The 17,839-nt window shown below is 45.2% G+C and overlaps 1 protein-coding gene and 1 non-coding gene across 6 annotated transcripts in view; both read left to right on the top strand.

The window, feature by feature from the left end:
* Positions 1 to 17,839, top strand: part of LARS2 (leucyl-tRNA synthetase 2, mitochondrial) — a 149,751-nt gene that overhangs the window by 52,341 nt on the left and 79,571 nt on the right. For 4 of the 5 annotated variants that reach the window (XR_003518245.1, XM_027585309.2, XM_027585307.2 and 1 more), the window contains 2 exons: positions 1,218 to 1,307; positions 12,878 to 13,021. Coding sequence is in view for 4 of the 5 variants with exons in the window: in XM_027585309.2 (XP_027441110.1) it covers positions 1,218 to 1,307; positions 12,878 to 13,021 (234 nt within the window). In the remaining variant the exon portion in view is untranslated. The remainder of the gene's footprint in view (positions 1 to 1,217; positions 1,308 to 12,877; positions 13,022 to 17,839) is intronic. The other variant, XM_027585308.2, reaches the window with a different exon arrangement.
* On the top strand, positions 12,201 to 12,357 carry LOC113919089. The gene has a single exon (XR_003518822.1). It is a non-coding gene; the product is annotated as a small nucleolar RNA SNORA62/SNORA6 family (small nucleolar RNA).

Consider the following 17,839-nt stretch of genomic DNA (forward strand, 5'->3'; position numbering starts at 1 on the left):
CGTGCGCCTCACGGCTCTGGCATTGCGTGGGTCCAGCCCGCTGGGGGACCAGCTCCCATGGGAGCCAGGCTGTTAGACTGGCGGGTTATTCACTACCTGCCTTGCAACAGGAGGAGGAGAGCCAGGGATCAGAGTTGAATTCCTTGTTTTCTCGGAGTTTACTCTGCTGTTTTTTACAAAATAGCGCCTAAAAGAATGCAAGAATCTTGTGTAAGAAAAATAGCCCATTGGGGGCCCCAGTTTACCTGACACCTTGCCCAGTTCCTCTCCCACTTGCCCTCGCATCCTGGGCTTTCAGCTCTCTCTTCATTCATTCATCTGCAGAAAGACTGGGTTGTTTGCACTTTTGACAGAAGTACGCCTTATATCCATAGTCCATTCCACATGGAACCATTTAGAATGATCCGTGCCCTATGTTCATTTCTATGTTAGCTGTTTTTTGAAGTTAAGGACCGCCTGAAAAGAAACAGTGTGACAGTGTAGAGGTTTTATGCTTACTTGACTTTGCCAACATGGAGATTGGCTAATCAGTAACTTCTTTTTAAAGATTCTACAGTAAATGTGTTTTCAGGACAGAAAACAAACTTTCAGAACCTTAGATTTAGGCTTGGAAATACAAGCCAGGTGATTTCTCACTAAGTTTAATTTTTAATAATGATTTTAATGGGTCTTCCTCACCAGGCAATAGCCTCATTCATCTAATGGAATAAATGGAATATAAATAAGTCTAAAGAGCTTACAGGGCCCAGTTCTATGGAGAAACACAAGATTTGTTTTCAAGTGAGCATGCTACTGAAGTAGGCAAATATTCCTCTTGAATTTGTGATTGCTTTCAAAATGAACTACGTTCGTGAATTAGCGTCACGATCCCCAAAATACACACTGACAAAAATGGTAATGCCCAATTTCATACAGTGTCATTCACCTGTTACTTGCATGGCCCGGGGGAGAGGTGTGCAGAAGACGTTGAGTTTCTTTTCATTAAACTGACCCCGGGAAAGGTAGGGGTGGCATTTCAGTAATAGCTTTCTTCCCAGAATGAATTGCTTCTTCCCTCACTTTACGATTGGCAGAAGATATATGTGGGTTGGTATATATTTTTGCAGTGTGATTGCTTTTTTAAAATTGAATCCCAAGGCCAGTGCAAACGTTGGTGGTGGGGTGAGGGGGAATGTTTACAGTGGCCCATGAGTAATATTTTCCCCCTTCTTTGGCAGGAAATAACTACATGTTTACCAGATTACTACAGATGGACTCAGTACCTCTTTATTAAGCTCTATGAAGCTGGGCTGGCCTATCAAAAGGAGGTAAGTTGAAGTGAGCTACAGTGTACAATTTTTGTAAATCTCAGTCTTATTAGAGAGTACATCATGGTTAACTAAGCTACGAACCCTACACAGAAGCACTGGAAATGAACCCTACCTCAAGTTCATGAATTCAGTCATGGCAGACCCAGAAAGTATCTACTGCCTGGCTGAGTTTGGTGCCTCTAAGACAGGCCTGGGGCTTTTGTCAGCCTTGAGTTCCACCACAAAGTGTCTGGTGCCCATCATGACATTAAGGAGGGAGCATAGGAAGAGAGAAAGTTTCTCCAGTCCCAGCTCAGCTACCTCTCTCAGCCTGGGTAGCTTAACTCCAGGAATTGCGGTTTCTCACCTGCTATATGGGGTGGTGGCATCTCCCTTGCATGGCTTGGGGAAGATTCAAGGTGCTATTTAAAGAACAGCTCTTATAGGGGTGCCTGGGTGGCTCAGTCAGTTAAGCTCAGTCGGTTAAACGTCTGCCTTCAGCTCAGGTCATGATCTCAGGGTCCTGGGATCGAGCCCTACGTTGGGCTCCCTGCTCAGCGGGGAGTTTGCTTCTCCCTTTACCCCTCCCCGCCCCCTGCTTGTTCTTTCTCTCTCTCTCTCTCAAATAAATAAACAAAATCTTTAAAAGAAAATTATAATCAGTACGGAGACAAATGCAGAAGGCTCGATTTCAATTTCAGAATAAAACTAAAATGTCATAAACCTTGACAAAATAAAGATCGTATGGCTGACCAAAATCAGGAGGTGAAATTGGGGAAGAAAAGTAGAAGCAAGTGTGAGTTGATCCCTTTATTTTTCATAACAAGGAGGCAGAGATGAAGAACTAGAGGTGTACATCTGTTTTGTTTTAATAGTTAGAAAGGTAGCTATTACAGGTCAAGGTAACAAAGACCCCAAAAACTAGCAGAGGGTGGAAGGAAGGCTGTATGATCATGCTGACTATCTCATATTTCACGGCAGAGGGTCAGTAAAACTGGCTAAAGGTAATATGCCAAAATCGAAGTGTAATTTTACTACAGTTACAATGGTAAACACGAGAAGAACTAACGGACAGAAGCTGCTCAAAGTGGGGGCATATTTTGATAACCATTCCAGATTATTCATGAATGTTCTTTTTTGATACTACACCAAAACTCAGCAAGTGGTGGTTTCTTCAGAGTTAGTTGCAGTGTTAAATCTGAAACATCAATTAACTTTTATACTCTGCTACATTAAAATGCATTGGTTTGTCTTGCACTTTGAATGGATTTTTCCCCCCTGTGCATCATCTTGTAACATCATGCATCGGTCACTTGGAAAATCTGGTCTAGTGAGGTATGCAGATCTTCCAAATGTTGCCATATTTCATCTCAGAACACCACTGGAAGAGTTTTTAAGTGGTGGGAAGCTGTGAAGTTCATGGTGGGCGGATGCAAGTTTTCTAAAATTCTGATTTTTTTTTTTTCACTTAGAAGTTCAAATTTTATCATTGGCAACAGAAACCATCAGTTGTTTTCCTCAGAGCAGTGGGCTCACTTTGTTTATTTTTTCGAGCATGTTTGCCAGGCTCCTGAGTCTCAATCACCATAGTTTATCATCAGTCATTCTTTCTCATAAAAACATAGTTACATGAAAAAAAAAATACTGGCTAATCCTGCTCACCACTCGAACAGTCGTGTTTGTGCTTTTTCTCGAGACGACTGTCCCAACTCCGCTGTGTGGCAGCACTTAGGCCTACGTCCCATTTCCTCACAGAAAATATGACGAGGATGTGTGCTCAAGTGTTAAGATTTAAGAACACGAATCCATTTTGCTGCCTCGTCAAGCACATTATCGGTGAAGCTGACTTTTTTTTCCCCTTTCTCCTGGGAGTGCACGGTGGTAAAGAAAACAGTGACCCCTCGTAGAGTTCCTTGCCGCCACCTTGCTTCATGCTGAGGGCTGACAGTCTCACTCACCGTCACTTCCCCACCCTCGGTGTAGATGTAAACACAGAGAGAAAAGCAAACAGCATCTTATTATTATAATGAAGAGTTTTGACCTGCAGACCCCTTGAAAGGGCCTCAGGGACCCCCAGAGGTCACACTTTGAGAACCACTGTCCAAAGTCAACAACCCTTACCCCTGTTCCCGTCTTTAAATTAAGAATATTAAAATGTTGATTATTTAAAAATACGTTGTTGTTGAATTGAAGACTTGAGTCCCCATTAGCATTTGGGATGAATTTTGTGGAACTGGATCATACTGTCTTGGGTCAGTTTAATTTCTTAAAACACCATAACTGTTCCTGGGCCCAGAGCCCCCTCAGGTGGGGAATGGTGAGAGACAAGAATACCTGTCCAGAGTTCCTGCCCACAGCATGTCTTTTTGCATTGTTAAAGCATAGTTTACAAAAGTTACAAACCTGGTTCCCACCTAAATACAAAATGAACATGCATCAGAGAGTTTATCCAACTCATTAATTAGTGAGGAAACCAGTCGTATGTTAAGACTGGTTCAAATCGAGATTTCAAGGAATGGAGACTGATAGAGGAATACTGAAATGAATCTGCTAATAGAGTCCAAGCCACTTAATGTCCTACAAGGCCGTAAACCTAACTTTGGGAGCTGTCTTTGCTAAGATTTTGCATTGCCGCTGGATGGGAGCTGTTGGCATTACTCTCAGACAGAAACCATTTGCATTGGGATGAGTTTTCTACAAGTTAACCTCTCCCCTCGTACCCAGGCGGGATTGTAAAACAGCTCAAACAATAGTAAATAGGAAGTCAGACAAAGATTCCCACCTCTAGGAAATCAGATCATCCTGCTAGATGACCCTGGCCCACATGGAAGGGACACCTCCTAGTCCCTTTGGTCTATTTCTAAGATCTGGATAATTTTTCTTAGGAGCATTATTCAGTGGTCAGAAGTAAAAGGGTAGGAAGAGAATCAGTGGAAAATTATCAGAGTCCCACTTCCACTCAACAGATTTCGGTACTGACCTGGCAGCCTGACAGGCGCATTCCGAGAAGAGCCTCCCTCGCTCCAGGAATTACATCCAAAAAGGGTTTCCACACTGGCGTCACCCATGGGTCCAGGCGGAGGCGGGGAGATAGCAGGAGCTACATTGTGTTTCCCAGGTGACAGCAAGGATGAACTCAGATCCGAGTGAGACATGAAAAAGCCATAGCAAAGCGGAGGGTGCACGCAGCTAAACCGCGGGGAGGAGTAAACAGTTGTTGGAAGAGTGTAAGCAGTTGTATTGGATTACCCAACATTCCCTCGTCTCAGTGGTATGGTTACTGTTTATTGTATATGCATGGGATGTTGAAATGATGGGGACGTTGACTTAATAGCGTAAACATTTCTCACACGGAGCCCTTACATGTGCCATGTGATATACCTTCATAGGATTTTATTCTTTGTAGCTATTTATTTTCTGTTTCAGTTGAAAATACTGAATATTTATCGTAGTATTCCTGTACATAGGATGCTTGTTTCTCTGTCTCTGCACTCGGGGTTTGTTCACGGCACCTCTGTTTTACAGCACATCAAACCCAGATAGGAAACTGAACCTCATCACTGTTGGGTTGGATCCAAAGCCAATCACATGTAGCATCTCAGGAGCTAAGTAACTTTTTTAAAGACGGAAGGGGTTCTGGGGGAGGGTCTCATTGCATGGACACAGCCGTCCTGCTGGCTCCAGATGTCTCTCTTCTCCTAACCTCACGCCCCCTCCATGACGCATGGCCTTGGGGATTACAGTCCAGTTTCCCCACTGACAGCTTCTCTCTTAGGAACAGCTTGTATTAGTTTCCTATTGTTGCTGCTGTAACAAATTACCACAAACGGGGTCGTCTTAAAACAACACAAATTTTTTTATTTTACTTTATTATTATGTTATGTTAATCACCACACATTACATCTTTAGTTTTTGATGTAGTGATCCACGATTCATTGTTTGCATATAACACCCAGTGCTCCATGCAGTACGTGCCCTCTTTAATACCCATCACCAGGCTAACCCATCCCCCCACCCCCCTCCCCTCTAGAACCCTGTTTGTTTCTCACAGTCCATAGTCTCTCATGGTTTGTCTCCCCCTCCGATTTCCCCCCCTTCATTCTTCCCCTCCTGCTATCTTCTTCTTTTTTTTTCTAACATATAATGTATTATTTGTTTCAGAGGTAGAGGTCTGTGATTCAACAGTCTTACACAATTCACAGCGCTCACCATAGCACATACCCTCCCCCGTGTCCCATCACCCAGCCACCCCATCCCTCCCATCCCCCACCACTCCAGCAACCCTCAGTTTGTTTCCTGAGATTAAGAATTCCTCATATCGGGCGCCTGGGTGGCTCAGTTGGTTAGGCGACTGCCTTCGGCTCGGGTCATGATCCTGGAGTCCCGGGATCGAGTCCCACATCGGGCTTCCTGCTCAGCAGGGAGTCTGCTTCTCCCTCTGACCCTCTTCCCTCTCGTGCTTTCTAACTCTCATTTTCTCTCTCTCTCTCAAATAAATAAATAAAATCTTTAAAAAAAAAAAAAGAATTCCTCATATCAGTGAGATCATATGATACATGTCTTTCTCTGATTGACTTATTTCGCTTAGCATAATACCCTCCAGTTCCATCCATGTCGTTGCAAATGGCAAGATTTCATTCCTTTTGATGGCTGCATAATATTCCTGTGTGTGTGTGTGTGTGTGTGTGTGTGTGTGTGTGTGTGTAAGAAGATGTGATGTATATATATATACAAAACAACCCAAATTGATTGTCTTACAGTTCTAGAGATCAGAAGCCCACGAACTGGGTCTCACTGGGATAAAAATCAAGACATCGGCCAGACCGCCTTCCTTCTGGAGACTCTAGAGGAGAATCTGATTGCTTGCCTTTTCCGTCTTCTGGAAGCTGCCTGCATTCCTTGACTTTTGACCCCACTTCCCTCCCCCTACCCCCAATCTTCAAAGCCAGAACATAGCATCTTGCAATCTCTCTGCCCTGGGCTTCCACCCTCCCATCTCCTTCTGACTCTTCTGCCTCCCCCTTTCTCTTAGAAGAGTCTTTGACATGACTTTGGGCCCACCTGGATAATCCAGGCTAATCTCTCCATCTCGAGATCCTTCATTTGATCATATCGTCCAAGACCCTTTCGCCATGTAGGTAACATATTCACCAGTTTTGGGACCAGGACATGGATATCTTTGGGGTGTGATTGTTCTGCCTGCCATAAGCCTCTTCTCCCTGATTCCCTGAGGATTAACCAAGTCGGTGCTTGTGAAGAACCTGGAATGCCTGGTACACAGTTGGTGCTCAATAAATGTTTGCCTGAGCATGCCTGCGGAGTTACCTGGAGTCGTGGTTTGTTTAAATTGGAAAAAACTAACGCTTCCTGGCTAATTCTAAGGCAGCATGTCCAAGGCCAGGTATTAGGGAAGAATAAGGTAGCTTATTTTATGGATTTCATTTAGAAAGGTAGTGTTTTTGTTGCTAGTTGTTGCCTGAAAGGTTTCTGGTGTATTAATTTTTTTTGAGTCCGCCAAGTCATGATCTTAAGAAAAAACTCATAAATAGAATGCAAGAAATGCACACTTGGTATGTTGCTTGAAGTGGATATCCAGGGTATTCTATTCCATGTAGGTCTCCTTTTATTGGATAGCTATTTCCAAATTGGCTTTAAAACATAAAACAAATTGATGTCAGTTGGTATTCCGCTCACAGGTTTATTTCAAAATACATACTTTTGAAATTAACATCAGAAGGTTAATTGACTCTAGAAAGACTGCTGGTAACATTCTCTGTGAGGCATATTAAGCCAAAAATAACCCGCCTCTTAATGCCTTTCCTCTAACAGCATTGTCATAACTTTTTTTGAAACAGGAGATAGCCTTAACCCTTAAATTCAGTTCTGGTATAAGCTGTCTAAATGAACTTACATTTGGGGAGAGTATTTTAACAGAGCATTACCAAACATAGATGGAGTGTTGAAGTCTTTTGTCCTTAACTAGAGCCGTCCATCAAATGCTCATTTCCTTTGCAAACGGAATCTCTTCTTGCTCTCGCGAAACAAAAGTATTTTCAGCCAAAACTATGAATATAAAGACCTCCACTTGGCAGAACATTAATTTCACCTCTCTGGTTAAAAAAAAAAAAAAAAAAAATGATGTGGTGGAGGTAGTTAGGGAGGGTACTGTTATGCTTGAGCATTGTGGGGAATAGTGGAAGCCACCTAATCTGTGAATTTGCCTTTGGGCTCCTGCATGATTTCAGAGGCAGCTGGGGACGGAGCTAATGCACTGCTTAGGTTTGCAGCAAAACCTCGCTTTCGGGGAGGTTCCTCGCGGAGGTTCCTCAGGGAGGTTCCGGGAGCATACAGGACCACACACTGTGTGCACACACGGGCTGCCTCTCCCGCTCTGCCCCCTCGTGGCGGTGGAAGGTAGTAGCAGTAAATAACCGGTTGCCTTGGAAACCCTCCCCTCCGGACTCAGTCCAAACTCAGGTCCATTCTGGATAGAATAGAGCAAGATGGATTTTGAGAGTTTGATTTTTTAATAGTATCTATGTGGTGTTCCTTAATGAGGCGTGGTTTTGTCAGGAAAAATGCTAATGGACCTTGAGAAAACCAATACCCTAAAACATCCTTCTGGAACCTGCAGCTGCCTCACAGCATACTCAGGAAAGGTTTTTGGTAGTATAAAAGCAGAGCCCAAGGAATAAGCGGCATGGAGAACGATGGAGAGTAGCCAAAGGCCTGAGGAGTGGTTTCCAGGAGACAAAAGCCTGCTAATGGAAGGTGTGATCTAGAAGGGACTGGCGCTCTAGGTAAAGGGTGAGGCCCAGGGAAAGAAGGGGAAGGAGGATCCAAGCGAAGCGGGAGGATGAGATAAAGCAGGAGGTTTGGAACAGGAGGCTCACCGGGGCAGTAGGCACCACACAGCTGCTGTGTCACAGAGAGAATTGATAAATGAGAATTCAAGATGAAAATACCCTGAGAATCCCCAACAGAGCCCATAGTCGCCCACACCTCTGAGAACCTACAGGCCAAGAAGGGAAGGGAGAAGGGGGCAGAAATGTTGGGACACCCACCGTCACCCTTGTGCACTGGCTGACTGAGGTTTATGATTGTTTCACAGGGCACATTTCAAAAAGCCTTTCTGAAAGCTTCCCACAAATCACTCAAACAAACAAAAAATATGAATCCTGGTATTTAACCCCTGATCAGCTGGGGAAATTCTCTCATTTGGAACGGCTCATTCTGTGATGTTGCCAGATGGCTTAAGTGAGGGAAGCAGTGGGCGGAATCTCCCAGAGTTCAGTGTGTTTGCAGGTGTTTTCATGATTTCATGGATTGATTTATTCATTTAGTGATTTAAGGTTGGTTTCGAAATACGGCTACAGGCTATGTTTTACAAATAAGGCTAGTTAACTCCAAGGGAACACAGAGGTGGCTTTAGTAGGTGATGGCAAACAAAGGTCAGCCAGGAAAGGAAAGGAAATGACCGTAGTCGGGGACATTGTCCCGAAACGATATTAAAGGTAGCAAGACTGCGCTTGAGTAGAAATCAGGGTGTCCATCAAAGTCAATGTTCAAGACGAGAAGATCCAGGAATGTCGGATAAGAGAAGACCGTGGTTTCAAGGGAGGCTATATGATAGAGGCTTTTATAAGAATGGAGACCCGAGAAAAGGGATTTGGGAAGCAGGTCCTGGGGACTTCACGAGGTTGCACACGCTACACACCCAGGACCCCGGTGGCCCTGCATTTGGCCCACCCCCTGGATTAACCACTTGTGGAGAGGCTGCACCTGAACCCTGCAGGTCTGGGGATGGGCTGGATCGTTGTCCTGGGAAGAAACGTCAATGGGTTCTCCCAGCTGATACATTTTTTATTTGAGATGCTATTTCCTTTGGTGCTTTTCCTCTTCCCCACAAGACTTTCACAGGGGGCAAAATTGGTTTTGCTTTTATTTGTCTTTCATTCAATACCAGGGTTTCATTAGAACGTATAAACCTCTTCGGAGCACATCTCCCTCATTGTATTTTGTAACTTAGAGTCTGCGAGATGCCAGGCTGTGTGGGAAATGTCGATAAGAAAATAGACTCCTATTTGTTTTTGCGATCTGCAGTGCTGTTTACTTCTCCCATATCCTCGGAGGTTTTCTTCTTTCTTCTTTCTTTCTTTCTTTCTTTCTTCCTTCTCTATTTTGTACAATTTTAGTTGTACGTCTTTTTTGGGGGGATGGGGGCTCTTGAAAGACCTGTCCGTGTTCCTAAATAATACTTGGCCCTTTCATTTTATCTTTTATTGTATTTTTAAAGTTTTATTTATTTAAGCGAAAGGGGGGAAGTGTGAGTGGGGGAGGGGCAGAGGGAGAGTGAGAATTCTCAAGCAGACTCCCTGCTGAGTGTGGAGCCCTATCTTGAGATCATGACCTGAGCCAAAACCGAGAGTCAACACTCAACCAGTTGAGCCACCCAGGCGCCCCTTATCTTTTACATGAAGTGGTAGCCCTCCCTGTAACCCCTAATATAGGCAGTGATCCTTAGTTTATTGACCTTAAGTTTTTAGATCTAAGATTTATGGATTCGAGGTTTTCGGGGACCGTGGAATGAGAGGGAGAACGTCTGTCAGTGCATACCTTTCCCCGTCCGCCTCTGTGCTCTGCAGGCTTCAGTTCTTCATGGATGTACTATGTTTTAGTTATAAAAGCACAACCCATAGATGGGTTAGTCTGTCCTCCACTCCTGATTTTTAGCTGTATCTCTAGATCAGTCATGGTCTCCGCAGGAAATAAAGGGCACACCCGAAAGCAGTTATTGAAGAAAATGTGATGAAAGGACTGATTTTTTTTTTAAATTTTTTATTGTTATGTTAATCACCATATATTACATCATTAGTTTTTGGTGCAGTGTTCCATGATTCATTGTTTGTTCATAACACCCAGTGCTCCATGCAGAATGTGCCCTCCTCAATACCCATCACCAGGCTAACCCATCCCCCTACCCCCCTCCCCTCTAGAACCCTCAGTTTGTTTTTCAGAGTCCATCATCTCTCATGGTTCGTCTCCCCCTCTGACATACTCCCCTTTTCTTCCTCTCCTGTTATCTTCTTCTTTTTCTTTTTTCTTAAAATATGTTGCGTTATTTGTTTCAGAAGTACAGAACTGTGATTCAACAGTCTTGCACAATTCACAGCGCTCACCGTAGCACATACCCTCCCCAATGTCTATCACCCAGCCACCCCATCCCTCCCACCCCCAACCACTCCAGTAACACTCAGTTTGTTTCCTGAGATTAAGAATTCCTCATATCAGTGAGGTCATGTGATACATGTCTGAAAGGACTGATTTTGTGCAGAGTTTAGGGAAACCCACAAGGAGTGGTCAAGCCCCTGGCGCTGGCCACAGAGGGAGGCCTTTGCCGGCCCAGGCTGAAGGGGCCGTTATTGGAACTGGGAGAGCAGTAGCAGAGGCCTGTGTGGCAGAGGCTGCATGGCCTTTGGGACCGCCAGACACAGCCCGACTGGGAAGATGTCAGGGTGCCTCTCACTGGTTGAGCGCAGGTATAGGGCAAGGGTCCAGGTGAATTCAGGCGCAGAGATCAGCTGCCTGCGATGCAGACCAGGGTGGAAAGAGGATTTGGAGGGGCAAATGGGCAATGCTCGACATAATCTCTTCTTAGAATTGCTTAGTAAAATTTTATTTATTTAAAAAAAATTTTTTTTAAGATTTATTTATTTGAGAGAGTGCTTGTGCATGAGCAGGGGGAGGGGCAGAGGGAGAGGGAGAGAAAGAATCTTCGAGCAGACTGCCTGCTGAGGGCAGAGCCTGACCTGGGCTTGATCCCATGACCCCAAGATCAGGACCTGAGCCGAAATCAAGGTTCGGCTACTCAACTGACTAAGCCACCCAGGCACCTGTTATTTAAAAAAATTTTAAAAAACAACGTGTATCGGGACGCCTGGGTGGCTCAGTCGGTTAAGTGTCTGCTTTCAGCTCGGGTCATGATCCTAGGGTCCTGGGATCGAGTCCCGCATCGGGCTCCCTGCTCAGCGGGGAGCCTGCTTCTCCCTCTGCCTGCCGCTCCCCCTGCTTGTTCTGTCTCTGTCTCTCTCTCTGACAAATAAATAAATAAAATCTTAAAACAAAACAACGTGTATCAAATCAGGATATTTTAGTGCCTGGACACATCTCCTTCTTTGGAGTCATGGTATTCATTTGTATTCATTGCCTTCTTTGTCCTAAGTTTTACCTTAATGTCATAAAGGAATGAGCATTGACAGCAGAGGTATTTCTTTTAAATGATGGCAGAAACGGATTAGAACTCTGGAGAGAAGCTTCCTGATGGTTAAGACCATTATGGTTCAGTCAGCTGGACACGTCTCTGGGGATATATCTCAGAATATTGTTATCTTTTCAGGGGCAGATACTGATTTAGGAGAAGGTGCAACAGAATTTTCTGGGGTGCTGGGGATGTTCTGTATCTTGATGATGAGTGATGATAAAAATTTGTGAAATTGTATACTTCTGATTGATCCACATTACTCTCTGTATGTTCTTACCGTAATTTAAACAGGAGTTTTTAGGGACACCTGGGTGGCACAGTCGGTTAAGCATCAACTCTTGATTTTGGCTCGGGTCATGATCTCGGGGTGGTGAGATTGAGCCCCGCGTCGGGCTGCACGCTCAACAGGGAGTCTGCTTGGGATTCTGCCTCTGCAGAATCCTCTGCCTCCCCACCCCCACACTCACACACACACACTCTCTCTCTCTCTCAAATAAATAAATCAGTCTTTAAAAACAAAACAAAAACAGGAGTTTTTAAAAGTTGCAAAAATTTGTATAATTTCGAGAGACCTGAGTTCCTGCCCTTTCTCTCACTTACTGTGTGACCTCAGACAAGTTATCTAATCTCTCTGTTCCTCAACTTCCTCCTCTGTAACACTGAGGCAGTAATATTCTCGCCTCCACTGGCCGGCCGATAAACTCACAAAACGTAGGTGGTGTGCTACATGAGGGGCAAGTCTTTTGCTAACACCACAAGGGTCTCTGGCCCAATGAGTGGAGTTTGATAGTAATTCTTGCTACAAGTAGTAGTAATAGTAATAATAATAATAATAATATTCTTACCTCTTAATGTGGCTTAGAAGAGCCAACCTTAGTTTGGCCCTTAGCACAGCATCTGGTGTGTGGTAGTCACTCAATAAATGTTAGTTATTTATATTCAAATAAATATATTTGTTTCCCCTTAAATAACCTGATTCTGCTGAGTTCCAGGTACCATTTTTTTCCCTTTTCCTCTGCTTACTAAAATCCCCAATCCTGCAGGTTCATCCTCTCACACCAGAAGATACCAGACTTGATTAGGCACATGCTCATGGGCTCCCTCTCAAGCCTGCTCTAAGATGAAAGCACGGAGGTAGTTCGTGTGTTCTGTCCTTTTTTACAATGTGCTGGTGGTTTCTTTGCCCAGTAGTCTCCCAAGGAGATGCCCTCGAGTCTCCGAGCAGAGATACTGCACTTGCAGACCCTCTCATATGTGAGGAACCTCGAGATGACCCTATTCCATATGCTCACCAGATGGCATCATTTTGTTCTATGACTTATAACAGGCCTTGGTTAACTGGGACCCAGTGGATCAAACAGTGCTTGCCAATGAGCAGGTGGATGAACATGGCTGCTCGTGGCGTTCGGGAGCAAAGGTGGAGCAGAAGTACCTCCGACAGTGGTTTATTAAGACAACTGCTTATGCAAAGGTGAGTATCCACCTGGTGCCCCCGCCCGCCCCCCCATAATGCTGCCTGTGCTGGGAGGCAACACCAAGGTCTTCTGGGTATTGGAGCCTCACCGTTGGGAATAAACTCTAGGAAGGGCTCTTGGAGCCGTGGGTGTGCAGACTGGAAGCACATGAGCCTCCGGATCACTCATTGCGAGGGCGAGGGGTTTGGATGTTTTAGAAATAAGTCAGGAATGGCACCTGGGGGTCATTGGGGGCCATTGTTTGCTGACCTTTCAATACACTCAATCATTGTGCTGCCATAGAAGGCAAAAAATGTTCAACTTTATTTGCAGTTATATCAGCAATAAAGCTAGAAAGGAAAAAAGTATTTTCATCTGTATAGTACTGGTAAAACCTCCAGAAAGATAGTAGGACATTCCAGAGGGTCCAGAGAAGACCATCTAAAAGGAGTGAAGAGGGCCACCTGGGTGGCTCAGTCGGTTAAGTGCCTGCCTTTGGCTCAGGTCATGACCTCAGCGTCCTGGGATCGAGCCCCAGGGCGGGCTCCCTGCTCAGTGGGGCATCTGCTTCTCCCTCTGCCCCTCCGCCCCCATTCATGCTCTCTCTCTCTCTCTCTCTCTCTCTGTCTCAAATAAATACAATCTTTTAAAAAAATAAAAGGAGTGACGAGATGGTCGGTCTCCATGAAGGATGACCAGAGTGGAAAGAAACTAAACTAGGAGGCAGAGCTCTGATTTTAACTCTTGTTGTGTCCCTGATTAATAGTGTGAACTGGTGTGAGTCAGGAGGCTCAGTTTTCTCATCAGTAAAAGGAGTGAGTGGGACCAAGTGTTTTTTAAGGTACCTTCTGGCTCTTTTCTGTGTTGAGGGATTGAAGGCAAAGCCAGCCATTTAAAGAGGGAGCTCACTTATTAAATCACCAACAGCCTGAGGAGCAGAATGCATTCTGGGTATGCCAGAACCACTTCTGCAAAATACCTTCCGAGCTTACCAAGTTTCAGGATATGGAATTGAGGGATCACTCCCTGAAACTCCAGAGAGAAATGACTAGAGCCAATCAGGGACACTTTGCTGATCTATGCCCACAGTTTTTCGCTTAAGACTGGACGTAAACAGAATCTGAAAAGGTAAAGACATCTTGAAAGGCCAGTAACTTCGTGCCATGGTAGTTCTTCCCCTGTGGTAGTCACCTTAAGAAGGATAGTTATACCCAGCCATAGTAGCCCCTGGGGTGCTCTGTCAGAAACGGTAGTGGGCTGAAATAGACTTTGGGTCTGATCCAACACTGTACTTCTTAAATGCCAAGAAAGCACAAAGTTATAAATAACCGCTGATCACTACAAAACTTGGCTGAATTAGAACCGCAGTATGCCAGCTCACAATACCAGTGCCATATGGATATATGACCTCCAGTTTTCTCACTCAAAAGACAGGTCTTCAATGAGGCAGTTTTCCCATGATATCTTCTTCAGAATGTAGCAGAGAAGAGCATATGGATTTGGAAAACTACTCATTAGAACTTGTTAACACAATGCCTTGCTCCTTTGAAGCACATGGTAATATCGAGAGACTGACTGAGAAAAACAAAGCTGAAGACATTGTTTCTGTAACATCCCAGGCAGTGGGAGCCCCTGTTTGCTGACAGTTGGGGTCCACTGCATTACTGGGAGGGAAGCCAGGTCACCTCCAGATGACTCTGTAATATAGGCATTGTGGGAAAGGCCATCTCATTAGCTCTTTCTTTTTTGACCTCTGCCTCCAGTTGGAAATGTTATAACCTAATTGAGGGACATTATTCTTTAAATTGTCAGCTGTTCAGCAGAAATTGTTAGTTACCACGGTGATTCACCTGGTTCTTGCTGAACTCCTGTGCAGATGTATTGAAAAAGCTGTCTTTGGAGGTCAGCACTTGGTTTACCCTGAAAATCAAGAGAAGAGGGAGTGGTGTGGGAGTGGTAGGGGCGAGCAGAAATCTATGTTCACTGCAGGTCCTCGGCTGAGGGCTGCCCATGCACAAAAGCAAGACTCCAGAAGGCCTAACAGAAAATGATAGCAAAGGGGCTGAGAGGAGCTCAGATACCAGAGGACCGCACAGTGCTCAGAGATCTTGGAGTTATGGCCCAGCCAGAAGTATGCGGTTGAGACCCCCAAAAGGCCATATGTTAGAAGTATAGATGACACCCTAGGACCAAAGACAAAATCAGAACAGACTCAACTTAATAAAAAATAAAAGTAAACCTGATGGTTTTGAAAGGAACTTTCAGAACAAAACTCAGCACCTTTAAAGGGAGACAACATAATCCAGACTCTCTTCATGGCTGGTTTTTATTTGCATGCCCCACATAGAATAAAAAAGTACTAGACTTGTGAAAAATCAGGAAATTGTGGCCCATAATCAAGAGAAAAAAAGGGAGAGGGGGCAGCCCAGTATAAATAGGTCCTGAGATGACCCAGATGTTAGAATTAGGAGATAAAGCCATAGACATCTGTTACATAAATGGTCTGGGACTTAAAGGAAAAGATGGTCATGATGAGTGAACAGATGGTGAATCTCAGAAGAGAAATGGAAACTATTTAAAAAAAAAAAGAACTGGAAATCTAAAACAGAAAAGTACAATATCTGAAATAGAAAATCACTGGGTTGCAAAGGGATGAGTAAGGGTTAAGGGAGGCCATAAAGTTGGAGGGGAGCTCCTTCATATAGGGACTATCGTGTGTGGTGGCCCCCAAATAGAAATGTATATGATGATTTTGAGAAGCTGAAAGAATGACAGTATAACTGAAACAGAGAGCCAAGAGGAGAGATTCGGTAGGGCTGGAGAAGCTGGGGGTTAGGGGCCAGATCAGGCAAGGTCTTTTAGGTCTTAAGGATTTGGACTTTATCATGGGGGCCATGGGAAACCACGGAAGGACTCCAAGAAAGGGAAAGACACGGTCAGATTTGTGTTTTTATAAATTCACTGTGGAAAGAGCAAGTGTAGACGCAGAGAGACCAGTTAAGAGGCTATTACAGTAGTCTGGGCATGCATAACTTAGACTAGGTGGGAGTAGTGCGGAGAGATGGGCAAGTTAGGAAAATACTCAGATGGTGAAATTTGTAGCACTTGAGAATCTATTGGATGAGAGTGTATAGGAGATGGTGTCATCAAGAAGGACCCTGACTTGGACACTAAGTGGATGAATATGCTACTGACTGCCATAGGGAGTCCTGGAAGGGACGTATTCCTGACCCTTTTGAGTATGCAGTGGCCCTGAGACTGTTGAGTAGAGATGTGCAAATAATAGGTACTTGGATTAAATGGGTTTGAAGCTTCAAAGATCAAATGAGATAAAGCATCTACCTTAAAACCTGGTATGATAGAAATAGTGTTCAGTCAGGGAGGAGGTCCTGCCATAGAGAGAAGGATGAGTTAGTAATGCTTTCAGCTGCAAGTAGCTGAAAACCCGAGTTAATGGTGGCTTAAACAAATGGGAGTTGACTTTTCCCACACAAGAAGGCCCAAGTTGCTGGGACTGAACCAGGATTGGGCTCTGAGTTGGCATCTCGATGGTTCTCTCGGCCCTTCCTTCCTGCCTATCCCCTCATGGTTGCAAGATGGCTGCTGCAGCACCAGACATCCCATTTTCATTCAAGACAGAAAGAAGCAGAAGGGGCAGTGCGAGTGACTGTTTCTTTTACCTGGAAAGCAAGAACTTCCCCACAAACCCCCAACAAAGTTCCACTGATGTTCTCTTGGCCCCACTTGTGTCATGTGGCTACTCCCCAGCTTCGCGGGAGACTAGGAAAGCAGGCTTGGGCGTTTTAGCTTCTGTAGTCAAGCTGTTAAGCTGTGTGAGGGAAGAGAGTGGGCAGTGGGTGCTGGGATGGCCAGTGAACTGTGCCCGCCTCAGTCATCTTCAGCTTTGTGTCTGTGTCTGGTTTTGCTGCTCTGGGGGCTACCTCCGATGCATACACCCGACGGTCTGCTGGGGAGCGTGGCTCTGGAGGGGCCCTCCTTTCGGTCACTTACCTTCCAGATGAAGCGAGACGATGCCCGACGTGAACGTTACAGGGAACCCTGAAATGCAAAAATCCTTTATTAAGGCTGTTCTGTGATGTTACTGGGTGTTTCTCCCCTCACCCCCACCCAGTCTCGCTAGGACTGTTTGCTTTGTGAAATGTGAAGAACACTTGCAGTAGGAGTATCTGAGGCACATGAATTAGTCTTGGCAGGGATGTGTGGGAGGTATCTGGTGGGCAGCGTGACGAGGTGAGAGCAGGGGGAGGAGCGGGGATTGCAGACCTCCACGCAGAGAGCAGAAGAGATTCCGGGTCTGACGGAGCGGACGCCTCAGTTCCTGCCAGCAGGGTGACAGTTGGAAGGCGAGACAAAGAGCTGGCTTCCCATTTGAACTTTCCTAATAGGTCTGTGGTTTCGATTTCTGCGGCTGCCTCCTGCAGGCCCTTGGCCACCGGGGCACGGTACATAGGCTCCTCTCTGGCGTTCAGATGGGCATAATCATGCCCTGATGGTGCTTAGTCAGCCGCCACACCAGATTGTTGGGTATATTGTCCCAGTTTTCAGGAACTTCTAGAATATCAAGAAAGTCCGTCTCCCCCTCCCATTGCCTACCTGCTGCCCCTGAGCTGATCAGTGCTCCGGCTTTTATAGACACCGACTTCTTTAACCCTGGCGTTACTCCCTTGAGGGTCGGTGTGCCCTGTTTGCCCCATTTTACTGACAAGGAAACCGAGGCTCCCACTGGTAGTAAGTAATAGCCCTGGGATTCAAATCTGGGTGCTCGAGCTCGTAACCGGCAGTCTGTACCCCTTCTCAGGGAGTGTGCATCCATT

This window comes from Zalophus californianus, chromosome 1, assembly GCF_009762305.2.
Source record: "Zalophus californianus isolate mZalCal1 chromosome 1, mZalCal1.pri.v2, whole genome shotgun sequence".
NCBI lineage: Eukaryota > Metazoa > Chordata > Mammalia > Carnivora > Otariidae > Zalophus > Zalophus californianus.